This window comes from Solanum dulcamara, chromosome 7, assembly GCF_947179165.1.
Source record: "Solanum dulcamara chromosome 7, daSolDulc1.2, whole genome shotgun sequence".
In the NCBI taxonomy this organism is placed as follows: domain Eukaryota; kingdom Viridiplantae; phylum Streptophyta; class Magnoliopsida; order Solanales; family Solanaceae; genus Solanum; species Solanum dulcamara.
In genome coordinates this window covers 40,271,150-40,290,313 of record NC_077243.1, presented here as the reverse complement: position 1 = coordinate 40,290,313, position 19,164 = coordinate 40,271,150, and the positions used below count along the sequence as shown (strand labels likewise).

General features: G+C 37.8%; 1 protein-coding gene across 2 annotated transcripts; it reads right to left on the bottom strand.

The window, feature by feature from the left end:
* Positions 1 to 803: 803 nt before the first annotated feature.
* On the bottom strand, positions 804 to 14,577 carry LOC129894104 (uncharacterized). 2 transcript variants are annotated; one of them, XM_055969624.1, is made up of 9 exons: positions 14,267 to 14,577; positions 12,692 to 14,075; positions 12,254 to 12,372; positions 4,003 to 4,620; positions 3,611 to 3,917; positions 1,939 to 2,104; positions 1,700 to 1,799; positions 1,480 to 1,573; positions 804 to 1,032 (listed from the first exon to the last, which is right to left on the bottom strand). In XM_055969624.1, exons 2-9 carry the CDS (start codon positions 13,862 to 13,864, stop codon positions 940 to 942), a joined length of 2,670 nt encoding a protein of 889 aa, XP_055825599.1. In that variant the 5' UTR covers positions 13,865 to 14,075; positions 14,267 to 14,577; the 3' UTR covers positions 804 to 939. The 2 variants fall into 2 exon arrangements, with proteins under 2 accessions (XP_055825599.1, XP_055825600.1); XM_055969625.1 differs by having other exon boundaries at positions 1,480 to 1,570; positions 14,267 to 14,575.
* Positions 14,578 to 19,164: the final 4,587 nt, after the last annotated feature.

The window sequence follows — 19,164 nt, the reverse complement described above, 5'->3', positions numbered from 1 at the left end:
CAAGTCAAACCAAACCACTAGTCGGGTTTTTTTCGATTTGGTTCGATTTGTCGGTTTGGTGCGGTTTATCGGTTTGTCCTGTACAGCCCTAACTTCACTCATTAATCACTATCAATGCCGGGTATTGAAATAAACATTAATCTCTCTATTCCATATTAACTGAATTTCTAGAGTTTTTTTCATGAGAAATATTTGAAACTTTTTTCATGTTTATCCTTTCCATATTTAAAGTTTTATAATTTTCTAGGAGTAAACTACACTACTTACAAAGTTATACTCCAATAAATAATTATTTGTATTTATGATTTCACATATAATCATCTTTATGATATTGATTAAATAAAAGGGTAATAAAGGAAAATATAATTCAAATTTTGTTCTTGAATATTTTTCTTAATATGTGTGCATTACCTTAGAAATTCAACTAATATGGAATAGAGGGAGTATTTTATTATTTGTGATGATGACCAACAATCACTTTATCCCTGAAAAGCCAATCAATCAAACACCTACATTATTCAGTTATACATCCTCAACAACGATATGATACTTTTATTATTTTTACTTTTAAAATTCACCAATATGATACTTTTCTCAAAATTTATGGCAACGATGATTTCATGTATGATAAGGCCGGACTAGTGTCGATTGGACAGTTGAACGTTGAATCTATTCATATGTGAAACGCCCTGTTGAATCGCTTTAGCATTTCAAAACAAGTTGATTGTCCCATATATGCCATGCCATTTCTGTAAATAAAAATCAAGAATCTCCACATAACTAATAAGAAAGGGAAAAAAATATAAGGTACCATGTACTTCCTTTTCTGTTTCCGATGATTATTTTGACCAAAACATCTCAATTTTTTTAATCAGCTAGACAATAAGTTACTGGACAATTTGTCAAAAGTAAAACAAGATGCTACATATCACCAATATTTCAAAAATAACTGCAAATCCAAATTTTAGAGATGATATTCGCACTTGTGAATAGTTCATGAATCTCCCACCAAAGCTGTTTCCTTCTTTTTCCCTGCAAAGAGCAGCAGCATAGTGAACACTACACTATGTTTGATAATGTGGTCATTTCATCCTTTCTTTTCACACCATTGTAACGATGCAAAAGATAACTAGAATGAAAAAGAAAAACACAAGTCAAACAAAAGAAGTAAAGAAATGGGTGCTTCTTGCTTAACAAAAAGGAAAAAAAAACAGAAGTCACAAATTGAAAGAAAACTAATCTTCGTTTACAAATGAATGATGCAACAGAAGTGCATCATGGCGGTTGCTTTCCAATTATACAGAGCGTAGCATACCACATAATCAGAAGAATGGAGACAAGTAAACACTTTACAGGTAAGAATCTAAGAAGCTCCGGTAGAGGGGGCATATAACTCCCCCATACCTTACCAACTTTTATTTTAGTTTTTCTTTAACTTCCTGTCCTTTCTATTTACAGTATTGAGTAAGCTCGGATCACCTCAACAATTGGTGCCCTGCACAATGGACACTTCCCTCCACCTCGAACCAATTCATTTGCGCATTTGTAGCAAGTGCACATGTGCCCACATCTGCTGAAATACAAAGAAATCTTAACTACCAAAAGAACATTGTCATATTATTCGTTGATATGACTCATTCCTTGTACATTTTGAAGTAGTTGCTGCAAGGTATATGAAACTGAATAACAAAAATTTTACCTGTACAACAAGGCATCAATGTGAATATCACAACAAACACAGCAAGTACCCCTTTTCACGTGGCCATATTTAGATCCATCGGCTGAAGTCTCAGCAACTCCTGTGATAAATTTTGCAGGGCAAAACCCAATAAGAAGAAATCAAATGATGTTGAATAGAAACAGATAGATGGGTTAGAAGAGGTATGGAAACCATAATAGCTTCAATGTTTTATTGTAAGTCATATATGAGAGACAGACCTTGTCGATCAGCAGATCTATTCAAACCAGCTGAAACTTCCTGTCTAACTGAACGTTGCAACTCCAGTTGCATATCCCTGCAGGCCTCCAACATCTTTTGCATGTGATTCACACCTTGCTGCAGTCTTGCCATGTCCGTTCTAAGATCATTCATCATCTCCCACTCCTGCTCAGAATAGAATGTACTCAGGTGATGCTTGGTTGGAGAAATGGAGAAGCTAATCTCCACATAAAATTGTTCATTGTTTCCACAATATTAGGTTTCATTTTCTTTCCACATAAAACTTAGCATAATACATTATACGGTTTGGTTTGAATTTTTCTCTCTCATAACTAAAATCCATATAAATTATAAAGAATAACAGCATACCCAGTGGAATCGCACAGGTGGGGTTTGGGGAGGTTAGAGTGTACGCATACCATATCCCTACCTCGTTGAGGTGAGGAGACTATTTTCGAAGGAATCTCGGTTCGAGTATAAGATATCAAATTAATGAGAAAGGAAAACAACAGTGGAGAAACAAAGAAACTAATAAGAAAATAGTAGCAACCACAAAATAATGTGATAACCTAAACACAGTCAACAACAAGTGATGGTGGAATCAAAATCAAAACACTATAAGAAAACGGCTAAACTCCTCGAAAATCGAAACAACACTCCATACCTACGAACCCTCTACCCTAATACGCGACCTCCACACCCTCCTATCTAATGTAATGTCCTCGGTAATATGGAGTAGCGCCATGTCCTGTCTATTCACCTCTCTCCAATATTTTTTCGTCCTACCTCTACCTCTCCTCGTACCCGCTATATTCAACCTCTCACACCTCTTCACCTCTTCACTGAGGCATCTACGCATCTCTTCTTTACATGTCTAAACCATCTTAGTCTTGCTTTATGCAGATTCTTAAGTATTATTCTATGCGAGGAATAGCAGTACATGGATTAAAAAATTATTAAATGAAAAAATACCCTTCATGTGGACCAATATTATATTTTGTTGAAAAAATAAGCACATACTTCAAATATACACCGTTTAATAATTTTTAGTACAACATATCAATCATCAAATAATTATAATCCCTACATTACAGTTCTTATAATTTTAATCCCTGCATTACTAATCTATGTATTACAATACTAATCCCTGCATGACTTGCTTCAAAACCAAACAATCCCTCAGTTCACAATAAAGCAGCATAATCATACCAACATCATTAACAGAACATATAAAGACCGTGGACGTGAATCTACTATAGATACTGGTATGAACAGAATATTATCCTGATCATATTGAAGACAAATATGTACCAAGTTAGATGTTTTTCTTAGCAGCATGGAAAGAGTGCAATATTCTTAATTGTGGGTCTGTGAAAGCATAGAAAAAAGGGCAGCCCGGTGCACTAAAGCTCCCGCTATGCGCGGGGTCCGGGGATGTGAAAGCATAGAAGAGGGAAGAAAATAGAAAAAATTCAGAATCATCTGATTTCTGTAAGGGATGCCTCTATATTCACCTGATAAGGCAACCATTTTTTTTTGGATATTTCCTATCATTGGGTTATTAGAAGATTTCTTCATTAAGTAGATGCATTAGTCACAAGGTATCACTATCAGATGGAAAAATTATCAGTCCATATAAGAATAGCTTCTAGGAAGGGGTGGTAAGCTTACAAGTTCAGAATGATGCACAGTGTGACGTGGCCAACTGGATTGATGCAAATCCTGATGCCAAAGTGGTTGTGGAGGAGGTACAGGAGGAGATGGTAGCACATGTGAAGGCCTACTAATTCCTTCCGGTTGGGCATCATTTCTCTCATCATTCTGTTGGTCCTGATCCCTTTCAGTTGAAGTCGGAATAGGCAAGTTCCTATGCAAATCCCAGTCAATTGGAGCACGGCCTTGCCTTTCTACATATGACTGAATTAAATGATCTAAACTTTCACGAAAGCCACTGTGAAGAAGATTGGAAACACTCCTCCTACCAGACAAAGAATCTCAACAAATATACAACAAGAATACCTCAGAACCATACATGGAAAAATGGAATGACATGTGCATTTTACCTGCTAAGAAGCTCCCTGAGTTCCATACTATACACATTATCATCATCGGGCGGATGGAATCTACTAATTCTCCTATATGGGCCAGAACGCCGCATTCTAGGAGGATCAGAAGGCCCTTCTGACCAATTCTCCACAGCTTCTTGTGACACATCCTCATGCCAAACCTCATTAGTTTCTGGTAAACGACGTTCATCTCTATTCATATCACCTGTTATTTCAGGGGGCCAAGAAATTGGTTGATTTTGTGACCAATTCCCACTTGTATTCTCCATAGTTCCATGAGTCCGTTCATTAGAAGTTGCATCCCGCTGATTTTCTCCCTCAGCTTCAACTACAGGTTCCACTCGACTCCTTCTTTGGTTAGGAGACACTAGAGAATTTGTAGCCTGACCAGCTGTACTGGAATCAAAACTCTCTCCGTGATCAGGCAACTGATGAGTAATAAGCTCCTGCTCCCTAGACTGCAGCTGCTCAAGATTTTCATTTTGTACCTCCTGTGAAGGATTTGCATGAGCCTGGTTACTTCTCAAATCACTGTTGCCACTGTTAGATGAAGATTCAGAATTGCAGCTCACTTGACCACGTACAATGTTTTCTAATCTGGAGCGAAATCCTTGCCTGGTTGAGATAAAAGGGTCACAAACCCATGCATCAACAACAACAACATACCCAGTGAAATCCCCACAAGTGAGGTCTAGGGAGGGTAGGATGTACGCAGACCTTACCACTACCTAATGGAGGTAGAGAGGCTGTTTTCGAAAGACCCTCGGCTCAAAAGTCACAGTTCTAAGTACGAAAGAAGAACAATATATATAGCATAATGAAAAAAATAAAAATAAAAAAATAAAAAATAAAAAAATAAAATGCAATGCAAAATTTACAAGACAAGAACAATAACTATAGCAAAGTAATGCGATAATCAAAGGCAATAGCAACACAACTATTAAGGCACGCCTAGACCTACGACCACCCTAAACCGACACACAGCAAGACACCATTCTATCCCTACTAGCCTTCTACCCTAATCCGCGATCTCCATGCATCAACATGATAAAATAATCATTTTGCAATAAATGCAGATTCTCTTTCACAAGGAAGAGTACAAAAAGTGAGAACCAAAGTACAAAGGGAAATACAAATCACTTAGGTAGCCCATCTCATGCAAGAGATATCATGAAGCATGAAACACAAAGCAGAAAATTTTCCATAGATTGAAGCTCCATAATGACACAGAAAATGGAAAATGTGGATTCTTTGTCAAGTGCATCTAGAAATTCCAAAGAGGAGAGTTACCCATTAAGCGAGCCTTTTTTAAGATATCTGCAATTAAATGATTACTAAACAATGTTGCAAGCATCACATATGAAAGAACAAATACATTGTGACATGTGAACTAAGATCTATTTAGCATTAACATCAAACTAAAGGTGGCATCGTAGAAGCTACTTAATCCTCTAGTTCATTTTCTTTTCACATAAACTCCTCATTTCAATTACCACAACATACTCTTATTCACAGTTAACATGTTGTAATTTCATATCAATTCGCCTGAGATCCAAATGGGTGAAAGACCAGCATAATCTTGATTGATTTATACAGTTCTACAATGGAACAGTCTTGCCAAAGGTGAAAAGCTTTAAAAAGCGGTCCAGGTTTATTAGGGCTTCAAGTACAAAGCGCAATTAACGTGTAGGCCTTAGTAAAAAAGGTGCAATGGAGAAAAAAGTTAAGAATATAAATGTAATGCAGGAAAAAAGTAACAAATTTAATTACAATGTTGTCCTGAATAATTAACATATCTCTTTTTCTGATTATATTTATTGTTTAGTGCCGCTATTTTCAAGATAGAACTCATGGGCAATGAGACACACGCCTTAGTGCGCGGCTTAACCAAGGAGAAGCGCCCACCCTGAGCTTTATGAGTTACAGGGCTTAACCGCTACTTTTGCAGTCAACTATAGACAGAAGAGAAAGAGAACTCGAGAAAATACACCGCAAAAAGAAAAGGAGAAAAGAACTGAAATGTGAAGGGCGACCAATTCATCTGCAGCTTTAGGGGGGAACAACCAAACTAATCCTTAGACACACATAAAAACCGTACTTGTACATCTATAGACTTGAACTGATGTATCTTTGAGTTCTAAGTGATCTTAAACACAATAGTTCAAGGACATTGGTCGGTGATAACTTCGGTGATGGAGTCTTGTTAGACGACTATATGAATCAAGACGAGTTAGACGAGAAGGAACAATGGAAGTCGAAGTATAGAGAAGCTGCAGATGCAGCAGAAGAAAGAAGGAACAGAGAAGGTTGCAGAGAAGAAGAGAGGAAGAGAGAAGATTACATTGCTATCAAATGATCACATTATGCATACACACTCACCTTTCATGTGGTGTGAGTGAGTTGTATTTATAGAGTTAGAGTAGTTAGTTACAAGTCACTATCAACCTACAACTAACCTCTAACAAACTTCAACTAACTTCTAACAAATTATTAACCATGGTAGCTTGCATATGGTTAACACTCCCCCTCAAGCTCATGGTTTGAACAAGTTCATGACTCCAAGCTCCTTCACCAGCAGTTGATGTTGGCCCTTGCCAAGACTCTTTGTGAGCAAGTCGGCTAGTTGATCCTTGGTGTGTGTGAATTCTGTTTTCAGCATACCTTGGTTGATCTTTTCTCTTACAAAGTGGCAATCGATGTCTATGTGTTTGGTTCTTTCATGGAAGATAGGATTAGCAGCAATTTGAATAGCTACTTTGCTGTCACACACCATGGTTATAGGAAGCTCAATATGTATGCCAAGTTCTTCAAACAGCCCTACAAGCCATGTAACTTCAGCAGCACAGTGAGCCATGCTTCTAAACTCAGCTTCAGCTGAGCTTCTGGATACAGTCTCCTGTTTCTTAGATTTCCAGGATATCAGGGCTCCACCAAGCTTGACCAAGTAGCCAGTTACAGATCTTCTTGTTTCCAGGCAGCTTCCCCAATCTGAGTCACAATAGGCTAGAAGCTTGTTGGTGTCTTCTGCTGGCATTAGTAGTCCAAGACCAGAGGCTTCTTTTATGTACCTAACCACTCTCAAAGCAGCTTCCATGTGAGACTCTTTGGGGCAGTGCATGAACTGACTCAGAACCTGAACTGAGAAGGCTAAGTCAGGTCTAGTCATGGTCAGATATAGAAGTCTTCCTACCAGTCTTTGGAACCTGCTGGGATCCTGAAGTTTGTGATCTTCATGTCCCTCATTACCTGTACCTCCAACACACTCATCATATTGTGCAGATGTGAGCTTCTGATTCTGTTCCAGGGGAGTTGCTGCAAGTTTAGCTCCCCCTAGACCACACTCAGCTATTAGTTCAAGAGCATATTTCCTTTGAGACATGTGAATCCCTTTGCTTGATCTGGCACATTCAATCCCTAGGAAGAATTTGAGCTCTCCTAGATCCTTCATCTTGAACTCCTTCTGTAGATCTTTTCTGGTGTCTCTAATGATGTCCTGGTTACTACCACTGATCAAAAGATCATCTACATATACCAGCACAATAAGTATATCATGTTTATCATGTCTAGTGAAGAGTGAGTAATCATAGTGACTTTGATGGAATCCCAGTTGAAGTAAAGACTGTGTTAGCTTAAAGTTCCACTGTCTTGGTGCTTGTTTGAGGCCATATAGAGACTTGTGGAGTTTGCAGACTTTAGTGTTCTCCCCCTGTCTAGCAAACCCAGGAGGAATGGTCATGTAGACATCCTCTAACAAATCACCATTAAGGAAGGTATTGTGAACATCCATCTGATGGATGAGCCAACCCTTTGAAGCAGCAAATGCTATAATGGATCTCACAGTAACCATTTTAGCCACAGGGCTGAAAGTTTCCCCATAATCGAGCCCCTCTTGTTGGCTATACCCCTTAGCAACTAGCCTGGCCTTATACCTCTCCACTTCACCTGTAGATTTGTATTTTACTTTGTAGATCCATCTGCAGCCAATAGGCTTCTTACCAGGAGGAAGATCTACCAGAATCCAAGTGTTGTTGTCCATCAAGGCATCTATTTCCTGCTGCATGGCATGGATCCACTGAGGGTCAAGAGCAGCTTCATGATAAGAAGAGGGCTCGGAGATAGATGAGAATGTCTTGATGCAGGAGCTGTAAGATGAAGACAAATGTTTGTAGCTCACAAAGTCAGAAACTGGAAACAGACAAGAGTGGCCTTTGGACTGAGTAACAAAGTCCTGAAGCCAGATTTGGTTGATCTGGAGGACTTTCTGGTAGGAGCTGATGTGGAAGATGGAAGTGGAGAATGGATTTCAGGAGTAATTGGTAGCTGAGAGTCTTGAGGAGGATCATCAGGTGACAGGCTAGTAGGTGGATTATCATTATCAGGTTGTACTAGAGTTAAGACAGGAAAGATGGGATTGGATGAGGTTTGAAAGTCTTTAAAAGAGAACATGTCTTCTTTGAACACAACATGCCTGTTCACAAACAAGGACTTAGTATGTAGATCATACAGGATGTACCCCTTTTGAGACAAAGAGTATCCCATAAGCACAGCAGGTATAGCTCTAGGAGAGAACTTATCAGTGATGGCCGGACAAGTAGCATAACATAGGCAACCAAAAATTTTGATATGAGAAAGGGATGGAGGATGTTGATACAGTATCTCAAAGGGAGACTTATAGGACAACAGTTTAGATGGAAGTCTATTAAGGATATAGACAGCTGTGGTAACACATTCTCCCCAAAATTGCAAGGGTACTGATGCCTGGAACCTCAAGGCTCTTGCCATGTTTAAGATAGTTCTGTGCTTCCTTTCTACCACACCATTTTGCTGAGGGGTGTAAACACACGTGGTTTGATGACATCTTCCCAGAGTTGACAGCATGGACTGAAAAGCTGTGCTCATGAATTCAGTCCCATTATCAGTTCTAAGCACTTTGACACAAGTTGAAAACTGATTATGGATTTGAGCAAAAAAATGTCTCATCACAACTATAGTATCAGATTTAGCTGTGAGAAGAAATAGCCAAGTGAATCTGGAGTAGTCATCTACTACAGTAACAAAGTATTTCATTCCATTATGAGTAGGTACTCTATATGGTCCCCAGACATCACAATGCACCAAGTCAAAGAGTGCCTTTGAAGTGTGATTGCTTACAGGAAAAGGAACTTTTGTTTGTTTTGCTAATGGACACACTGTACAAGGTGAGCTGTTAGAGATATCTACTCCTGAAAGACTAGAGGACCTTCTTATTACATCAATAGGAGCATGTCCTAACCTGCTATGCTACAGTGTACTTGACTCAGAACTACTACCATATACAGCACTAGTAGTAGAAGACACTTGAGCAGTAGAAGTACTGCATCTCTTCTGAGTAGAATCAGTATGGTGAAAGCCTTCCTTGAGGATGTAGAGTCCTTCATCTTCTCTACCAATCCCCTTGACCTGTCCACTGTAGAGATCCTCAAAGACACAAAAATCAAGAAAGAAGGCTGTCATGCATTGAAGCTCCTTAGTTAGTTGCGACACAGATAAGAGGTTGCATTTGAAATCAGGAACAAAGAGAACATTGTCAATAACTTGATCTCCAAATACTTTTGTGCTGCCAACATGAGACACTAATGCAACATTTCCTGTTGGTAGTAGTACATGCCTTCTTTTAGGCTTAGACACTGAGGTATATTTTTCTAGTGATGACAGCTGAGATGTCATATTGGTTAGTGGCTCCTGTGTCAACTATCCACTCCTTATTTACATATTTGGACACTAGTGTTGATAAAACTCTACCTGCTGTGGCTGCTTTGGCTGAATGCTCTCCATCAGTGTCACTGCCTTTGGTTAGTAACTGCATTATTTGCTGATATTGTTCTTTTGTGAAGAAAGCTGCAGGTGACTTGTATGTTGCACTAGGTTCTTCATTGTGTGATAAGCCTGCACTTTGAGCAACTGTAACTTGGTTAGCAAAGGAACTAGAGCTAGGTGTAGAACTACCAGTTTTCTTCTTGGATCTCCAGCCAACTGGATATCCTTTGACTTTGAAGCATTGCTCCATGGTGTGACCTCTGTAGCCACACACCTCACAGGTAATAACAGGCTTTTGTGGTTTCTGAGAATTGAACTGAGCTTCATAGTGACTTCTAATTGGATTACCACCACCTCCACCAGGTTGATGACCAGAGTTCTCATTACCAACACTATGACCACTCCTTTTTTGGCTAAACAATGTAGTACTTTCCATCAGTTTAGGCAGGGATGATTCATAGTTAGTGTGTGCTATGTTCCTTTGACTTTCATGATCCATGACAAGGGAAAAGGCTTTGTTAAGAGTTGGAGTTGGAGACTGCATCAAAATCTGTCCTCTAACTACAGAGTAGGTTTCATTTAGTCCCATTAGGAACTCTAGTAACCTTTGATACTCATAGTGATCTTGGAACTTCTTAGACTCAGGGCATGAACAGCCTGGACAAGGCATAATTGAATCATATTCATTCCACAAGCCTTTGAGTTTTGTATAGTAATCTGAAATTGACATGGTTCCCTGACTTAGACCATGAATTTCTTTATGGAGTTGATACACATGAGCTCCATTTATCTTGTCAAACCTTTCCTTTAGATCACACCAAACCTTGTGTGCATCTCCTCCATACACCACAGTTCCCAGCAATCCTGGTCGAACTGCATTCATAATCCAAGAGAGGATTACAGCATTACACTTCTCCCAAGCATCAGAAAACTCAGGTCCAAACTTAGACTTAGGATATCTACCATCAATGAATCCAAGTTTACTCTTGCCTATTAATCCAATTCTCATTGATCTACTCCAGATCGCGTAGTTCTCTGAACCAACTAGTTGAAGAGAAATTAATGAGCTACCTGGAGTATCATTTTGATGCAAGAAGAGAGGATGATTGTGATCAATATTTGGTATTACCAGCTCAGATGCTGTTGTGTTTGAGTTGAAGTTCTCAGCACCTAGTCTTCCAGTTGCAGCTTCACCAGCTTCACCTAGATTCACCATTGAACTTTCTTCGAAAACTGAGAATGCTGAAAATTTGACTGCGACTCAAACACCTTTCAAAGACGAGCACCTGCACTTCTCGGTTTTCAGTTCTAGAAACTTACCAAATGCTCTGATACCATGATAACTTCGGTGATGGAGTCTTGTTAGATGACTATATGAATCAAGACGAGTTAGACGAGAAGGAACAATGGAAGTCGAAGTATAGAGAAGCTGCAGATGCAGCAGAAGAAAGAAGGAACAGAGAAGGTTGCAGAGAAGAAGAGAGGAAGAGAGAAGATTACATTGCTATCAAATGATCACATTATGCATACACACTCACCTTTCATGTGGTGTGAGTGAGTTGTATTTATAGAGTTAGAGTAGTTAGTTACAAGTCACTATCAACCTACAACTAACCTCTAACAAACTTCAACTAACTTCTAACAAATTATTAACCATGGTAGCTTGCATATGGTTAACAGTCGGGCAGTGAAATTTAAGAGCCAAATAACACCAACTCGAGTTGAGATGAGAATAGTAAGATCACCAATCATGTTCCCAAATACTCCATGTCCAATAAAAGAAGCATATGTCTAGCAATTCCTCTTTTTCTCTTTAATATGTTAGTTGTCCCATCTACAGAAACTAAATTAGGTGCGATCTTAATTTGCTGGTAGAAGTTAAATCAAACTTAACTAGTGCAAAATTAAGGTTAAACCCAGTGCGCTACTTTCTTACCATAACTAATGCATGCTGAAATATACATTCTACATCTTACCCACTTTCCTTTTTCTTCTCCCCCCGGCCAACAATGCATTTGCTACTAAAGAACCTGTTGGATACATTCCCAGATGCTTTTAGCAACTGTAACTGAAACTCCATAATTTAAGTATTGCTAATTAGCAAGATAATAAGCAGTTAAGAATTAAGGAGCACTGCAATCCAAGTTAGACTCTAGGAATAATTGATCTTGGGCATGGGCATCAACAAACTGGACAAAAGAACCTAGTTGGATAATGCTGGAACCTCAACAACAATGTACCATGCATGATCATACTGGTGTAGTATCTGACAGCTGCAGAAGGAAATTGCAGTATTCGACTAGGTGTTACAGCTCCACAACAAAACTGAAAGGGTATACCACATAGAAACAAACATTTAATAACTTATTACATAGGGCAAGCTTCAACAGGTGACTAAAGTCAATTATTGAGCCAAATCCTTCTGCAAAACACAATTGACCAGGCCATATACCTGAGCCCAGAGACAGTATGACGTTGCCTAAGATGAACTAGTTCGCTTGCTGCCATTGAGGGTGGTCTCTCTTCCTCAGCAGGCCCTTCATTTCGCAAGAACCTTCCTCTGAGTAGTGACTGTAAAAGGGTATAAAATAAAATGACTATGCAAGGAAGCAATACATCTATCTAGCAGCTCAAAGACACCTCCAATAACAACAGGCAATACTCAAAAAGGGTAGTTACATCTACCTCTAAGAGGAATAAAGTAAAAACAACCACAGTTCAAGATAGCGAACATCTCTGTTAATTCAATTTTCAGCTTCACAATGTCAAACTTCACAATTTAACAAAGGATAAAAACATAAAGCCCTCACAAACAATAAAATCATGACTTCTATTGAGGACTCCATTAGAAAAATAGGACAGGGAAACTGGATGAATAATAACAACTAACCTGAATCCTACTGCAGTGGGCAAAATCAGAAACCGCACGATGCTCTGACAGACCCTGAAGTTCCCTCTGTCTTTCCCTTTCAATTTTCGCAAGCAAATCAAGTAATGCCTGCCTCCCACACAGCCTCAGCATGCCTCTGTGTACATGCTCTGGCTGGCCTTCCTCATGCTCAATAACAGACCCATCACGAACACGATCAACTCTAGCTCTAAGCCCATTTGACTGTTCTTCCCTTCTGCCACCACGAGCTCCTCTTTGTTGACTAGTCATTTGGACCCATTCCCTCACAATTATCACCCTTTCACGCTCTGTCTCCCCCGGCCATTCACTTCTTGGGCCACCATTCTTCTGGGAGACATTACATGAATGGTCACTGATCTCACTCTCCATCCATCCACGAACGATTTGCCCCACCCTCTCCCTCTCAACTTCCCCTAGATCAGGAGACTGTTCACGGCTTGAGTTTCCATGCTCGCTGTTCTCAATCTGTGGTCCAATCACGTCATGAGACCAAGTACCATACTCATTCTCACTATCATTAGCATCCACCAAACTACCATGGTTCTCAGTCTCCCGGCTTTCTGAAATACTACTACTAGAAATATTGGTGTTAGAATCCACACTACTCTGGTGTGTCAGTCTTTCTCTTACCCTCTCTTGGGCATGATTCAATCTATGCTCATCCTCCAACTCCCGCCACATTTGCAAGATAGTCGACGACCTACTGCTTGTCCTCTCGGCATCACCCTGACGCCTTGAAGTAGGAGATCGTGATTCTCTCACGAACGAAGAATCAAGTGTCGACACAGTGTGCAAACCGGCAAGTGCCATCAACTCGGACTCACGATTCCTCCTCTCGATAGTAGTAATCATATCTTCTGCCTGTCTAGCAGGCCACCTACTCAAAATCCGTGAACGCCTCCACCTAGCAGCAGAAGACTCAGCCAGATTATCATCGCCTTCAATTTCGGAAGTCCTCCTCCTCCTTCTCACAAGACCATCGCTTTCATCGTCCTCATCTTCAGTGTTGCGTGCCGAACTACATGAAGCAAATGACATACACACATCAAAGTGCCCGCACATTAACTCCTCCCATCCCCTCTCAAATTCAGAGTGGGCATCATCCCCTGTGCTCTCGCGTTTCTGTTGCAGTTGTTGCTGAACATCTGTCATCTTCAAACACCACCTACCCCCAACCTAAGACTCCTATCACATCACAGCACCATGAAGTTATCCTAATCAAAATCCACGAACACACCATATTTCCAGACCAAAATCATGCAGATTCCTCCCAAGTAATTCAATTTATTAAGAAGTAATCCTAAGCCTAATTTCATTAAATCCATATATGAACTATGGCAGGTTCGATACATATCACAATCACCTGATCAGATTAGAGAAGAGTCAAGACAAATTCCAAAGTTTATCAATGCAATGAAATGTCAAACATAATTCCATTATATATGGATTGAGATCTAAGAAAGTGAAGTGGAAAGTGGAAGAGTAGAGTGCAGAAGTAGCAATTGTCAAAAAGGGAGGGTGATGATAACTGACACAGCACGAAAAAGAACGTACCAGTGAAGGTTCTTGCTTATAGCTGAAGACTGTAAGAATCAATAAATCCACCATAGGATACAATGAATATGCTTATCAAACTAGTATAATATAGCGGGAGAAGCAGAAAAGATACTTAAAAATGAAATGGCATGAGAAATTACAATATTTATTTGTTTTGTTGAAAGATAGGGAGCTTTTGTGTTAATTTTTTTTAAAAATAAATTTAGAAAAAGTAAGACCAAACGAGGAGGAGGGCGATCTCATGATGAGGCTGACACATCATCATTTACGATATTTTTTCCTTGTTGCCCTTTTTCTCCTTTTTCGATTTATCTTATCCTCACAACCTTCAACTTTTTAAAATGGAAAGTTTAAGCTATCATGATCCCTTAAAACTATTAGTATATCTATTAAAATATTTTATTTTAATTTTATATCTATTAAATATTTATAATATAGGAATTTGTATATATTAAACATTTTTATTGATATAGCATAGTACGTGTAATACACACAGAAAATGCGTGAAAGGACTTTATTTGAAAAAACAAAGTTATATCATTTCTTCTTTTTTGTTTCAATTACAACTTTCACCACTGCAACTATAAATGCAACCACCATCCATAGCTCCTTCACCTTCTTTTTGAATCTCCAATCATTCTCCAGCGTCACACCATCTTATTTTTTCCACCAAATCTATTGTTACCACCCACTCTTCTCCTTCCCTTTCTTTCTTCGGCTATCATATCTTTCTCAGCTTTCTCCCATCATCACCTATAACCCACACCACCTCGTTTTTCTTAGCTGGTTCGTCATAAAAAATAGAATGTTGACATCATATATCTCTCTCCTTTCTCCATCTCTTTTGTCAAATTTAAACCAAACATAAATCAAATTTAAATTTAAGGAAAAAAATAAATGCCCAAAAAAAGAAGAAAAAAATAAGAAAACAAGATTGGGAAGAACCAGAGGTCACTACATAAAGATACTAAAAATTTAAAATAACTAGCAATCAGTGATGGATCATCTATTCACTTTGGTGTTCATTGTTGATGGGTAGGCAGCTATAGTGAGTTACCATTTTTTTTACTTAAATATAATTCTTTTTCTTTTATTTTATAATACAATTTTAGTAATTTTTTGAACTCAAATAACACATGTCATTATTTAATTTGTCAAATTATCATGTAACTGCGAGTGTATTTAACTCATTTTATATATTTAGCTAATTGTCAAAAAAAATATTCAAATAATTTAAATTTGAAGAACTAGAGATATTCAATAAGTATAAGTCTAAATTTAAATGTCTATGTAAATTTTATGGACAACTTTAAAAAGTGGTAAATGACTTCAACACACATTATAGATTCTATTTGATTTTAAGTGGGATACTTTCAAAATTCAATTAGCAAAATGTTCACTTTAAAATAAATTCTTTTGTTTTAGAGTTAAGAAAAGTGAAGTTAGAATTTTTATTTTATTTTAAAGTGTTTGAGGTAAAAAAAAATTCTATTCAATTTTTCTTATCCCTCAAGCTTGAAGTTCAAATAATATAATATTTTTTCACAAATTTACATGAATATTATATTCAATTTCCACATATTTATAACCAAACGAGTTAAGAATGAAAGCTTATGAGAATACATGGGGTTTCAAAAATAAAAATAAAAAAATGACATGACGTCTAATTAACCACAAAGAATTCAAGGTAGGAGATTTCATACTTCTGTACAAAAATAGATTTAAAATTTTTTCAAGTAAGTTTAAATCTCCATGGACAAGGCCATTCATTGTTACAAGTGTAATAGCTTACAGAGCAGTTAAAATTATTGTCACGCTTTGAGTCTACACTTTGGATATGATCGTCACTCAAAAATTATTTTTGGTCTCAAGCGAACCCTTGATTTGGCTGACTACTTAGTGGAAGACTAAATTCAATGATAAAAGCATTTAAAAGTTGAGCATTCAAAACACTTTAAAAGTAAACTCAATTATTGTCTGAAATAATCTCTAAATATAATGAAATAATGTCAAAACATATTCTGAAAACTCGACTGACTCAACTCTATCTATGAAGCCTTATAACTATGAATAGGTGCCGGGACAGGCCCACGGCTACCTCAAAAATACTACTACTACTAAAAAAATATAATTGTGAAAGAGTCCTCCAAAAGCAAGGATGTCTCATCAATAAGGTTGATGAAGATGTGATCTCAATGATTGCCTGTTGATGATCTTGAAGACCTATATCTGCATCATAAAATGATGCATCATTGAAAGACGTCAGTATATGAATTATACGGTATGTAAAATGGCTGAATGAAATAACGAATGAACTGAAAGGAAATACTGGTAATAACTTGACTATAATATAAGGTATGAATATAAGTAAAACATGTAAAACTTCACGACATGAAATAATGCAATATGTATAGAATCTAAAAATAAATATTTTACTTCTTGGGGAGTTTTTCTAACAGACTACCATCACTATGTGCCTCGTGGTGATACAATGCCTAGCCCATGTTGTCAGAGCCATCCTATACCTTGCCACGGCATAGGACAACAACTTAATTTATGGATCCATCTAAAAGTTCTTATCATGGACTGAAATGAGAAGTCGTCCGAACCAACGGTACGATTCTATCCTACCCTGACTATGTAGTTTATGGAGTTCGAGTTGTCTAAACTCTTACCCAAATCGGTGCTCAATACTACTCCCAAAATATGCATCAACGCTCATATATTAACTATGAGCACAATACTCAAAAATACTTCTTGAAGTATCATTGAGCATTATTATGACTGTTTCAAACGTCTTTCTCAAACTCTTTACACTTTTTTAAAGATAAACATGCATTTGGAACTACTCATGTTCCCTCATATTCATTCTCAAAATAAAAGTAACGCATAATACTTTAAATTATTTAATTCTGAAAATCATGCAAAATAATTAGTAATGCAAAGCTTCATTGTTCAAAAATCTTCTTTTACTCATACCTATGAAATACTCATTCTTTAACTGAAAATAATGCATAATAAGTAGCAATGTAACAACTCAGTCAATGTTCATGTATAAATAAGCATGAACAACACATTAAGAATCAAAATTTTATGATTAAACGCAATTACAAAAAACATACATAATACTCATTGAAAAGAGTCGTGACTCATTCGAAGAACTCAATACAAATTGACTTAAAACCTTAGCATAAATCCTTACTGACTGAATTTAGATGTAGGACATAAAGGCGAACTTAGTCCAACACTCTGAGTATCCTTACATACCTGAAAAAATAATGTTCTTAAAGAAACTTGAAAAATTCGATGAATACTCATGAAATTCTAGCTTTTTCTCCTCTTAGGACCTTGCACTAAGTCTTAAGAGTAATTATGAGGAGGAAAGGATCGAATGATACTGTTAAGGGACTTAATTAAGTCCCAAAACATCGAGGCTTGCACTAGCAAAAGGGCAGAAAATACCCAAATATCCTTCATTAAAAGTTGTTAAAGTCGCCTACGAGGAGCCATCTACAGTCCGTAGAATCCCTCTCGTGGAAGCTCACTAGAACTATAGGTTTTCTGAGGTTTGGGTCTACGAACCCTTTTACGGGTTGTAGAAACTCCTACGTTCCATGGACCCTACTCGTAAAAAGAAGTCTGGGGTGGGTCCCAGGTCTTTTGGTCTATGGGACCTTCTAGGTTCGTAGACCCTTCTATGAATCATAGAAGTCCCTCATCCTATACACTTGGGCTATCAAGTCTCAGGAATTGGTCTACGGATCAGGTCTACGGTCCGTAGACTTCAACCCCCCTTAGGACAATTTCTAAGGCTCGACTCCAGAAGCCCACCTATAATCTATGAAAGCTTCTAACGGGCCATATGTGGCATCTGTAGAAAGTTACCTACTGTGAAAGCTTAACTTTGTTCTAGTTTTTTAGATTAATCTAAGTTAGAGTATTTTTGGGGTGTTACAATTTCCCCCCTTGAGATTATTCGTCCTCGAATGATGATTAAGTTAAGAATTTACACAAGGAACGAATGCAATGCAAGAACTAAAACATTTAAACACACGAATAGACACTGAATCTAAAATGGAAAAAATGAGTATTACCTTCAACATTAACACTAGGAGGAGCAAATAGATAAGGGTATCTAGTTTTCATTTCTTATTCGGCTTCCTATGTAGCCTCTTCAACAAGTTGATTCCTCTATAAAACTTTGACTGATGCAACCTCTTTGGTCCTCAACTTGCAAACCTGACAATCAAGAATCTAAATCGGGATCTCCTCATAAGACAAGCTATCTTTCACAATAATGCTTTCTGTAGGAAAAATAAGCGAATGGTCTCCGAAGCACTTCTTAAGAATAGAAATATGAAATACTGGATGAACAACTGCCAACTATGGTGGTAGCTCTAACTCATAAGCTACATTACCAACCCTTCTTGTAGTATGATAGGGACCAACATAACGGGGATTGAGCTTCCCCTTTTTCCAAAATCTCATAACATTCTTCATGGGTGAAACCTTCAAATACACCCAATCATTCACCTCAAACTCTAAATATCTTTGCCTAACATCATTGTAGGACTTTTGACGACTTTGTGTGGTTTTCAACCTCTCTTGGATGATCCTCATTTTATTTATAGCCTGATGAACCAAGTATAGCCCTATCAACTCAGTTTTACCAATTTCAAACCAACCAATTGGTGATCTACATTTTCTTCCATAAATAACCTCATATGGAGCCATCTGAATACTCTAGTGATAACTATTATTGTACGCAAACTCTATGACATGAAAATGGTTATCCCAATTACCTTAAATTCAATAATATACGTCCTCAACATGTCCTTCAGAGTCTGAATCATACGCACTGCCTGACCATTTGTCTGAAGATGGAATATGGTACT

What these genes read in the sequence shown, in the direction of transcription:
- LOC129894104 (XM_055969624.1), bottom strand. Translation starts at nt 13,864, where the DNA reads ATGACAGATGTTCAGCAACAACTGCAACAGAAACGCGAGAGCACAGGG. An exon ending in CCCACTGCAGTAGGATTCAG is followed by an intron (nt 12,373 to 12,691) that starts GTTAGTTGTTAT and finishes ACCCTTTTACAG; the next exon opens with TCACTACTCAGAGGAAGGTT. An exon ending in GCAGGGCACCAATTGTTGAG is followed by an intron (nt 1,033 to 1,479) that starts GTGATCCGAGCT and finishes TGCTCTTTGCAG; the next exon opens with GGAAAAAGAAGGAAACAGCT.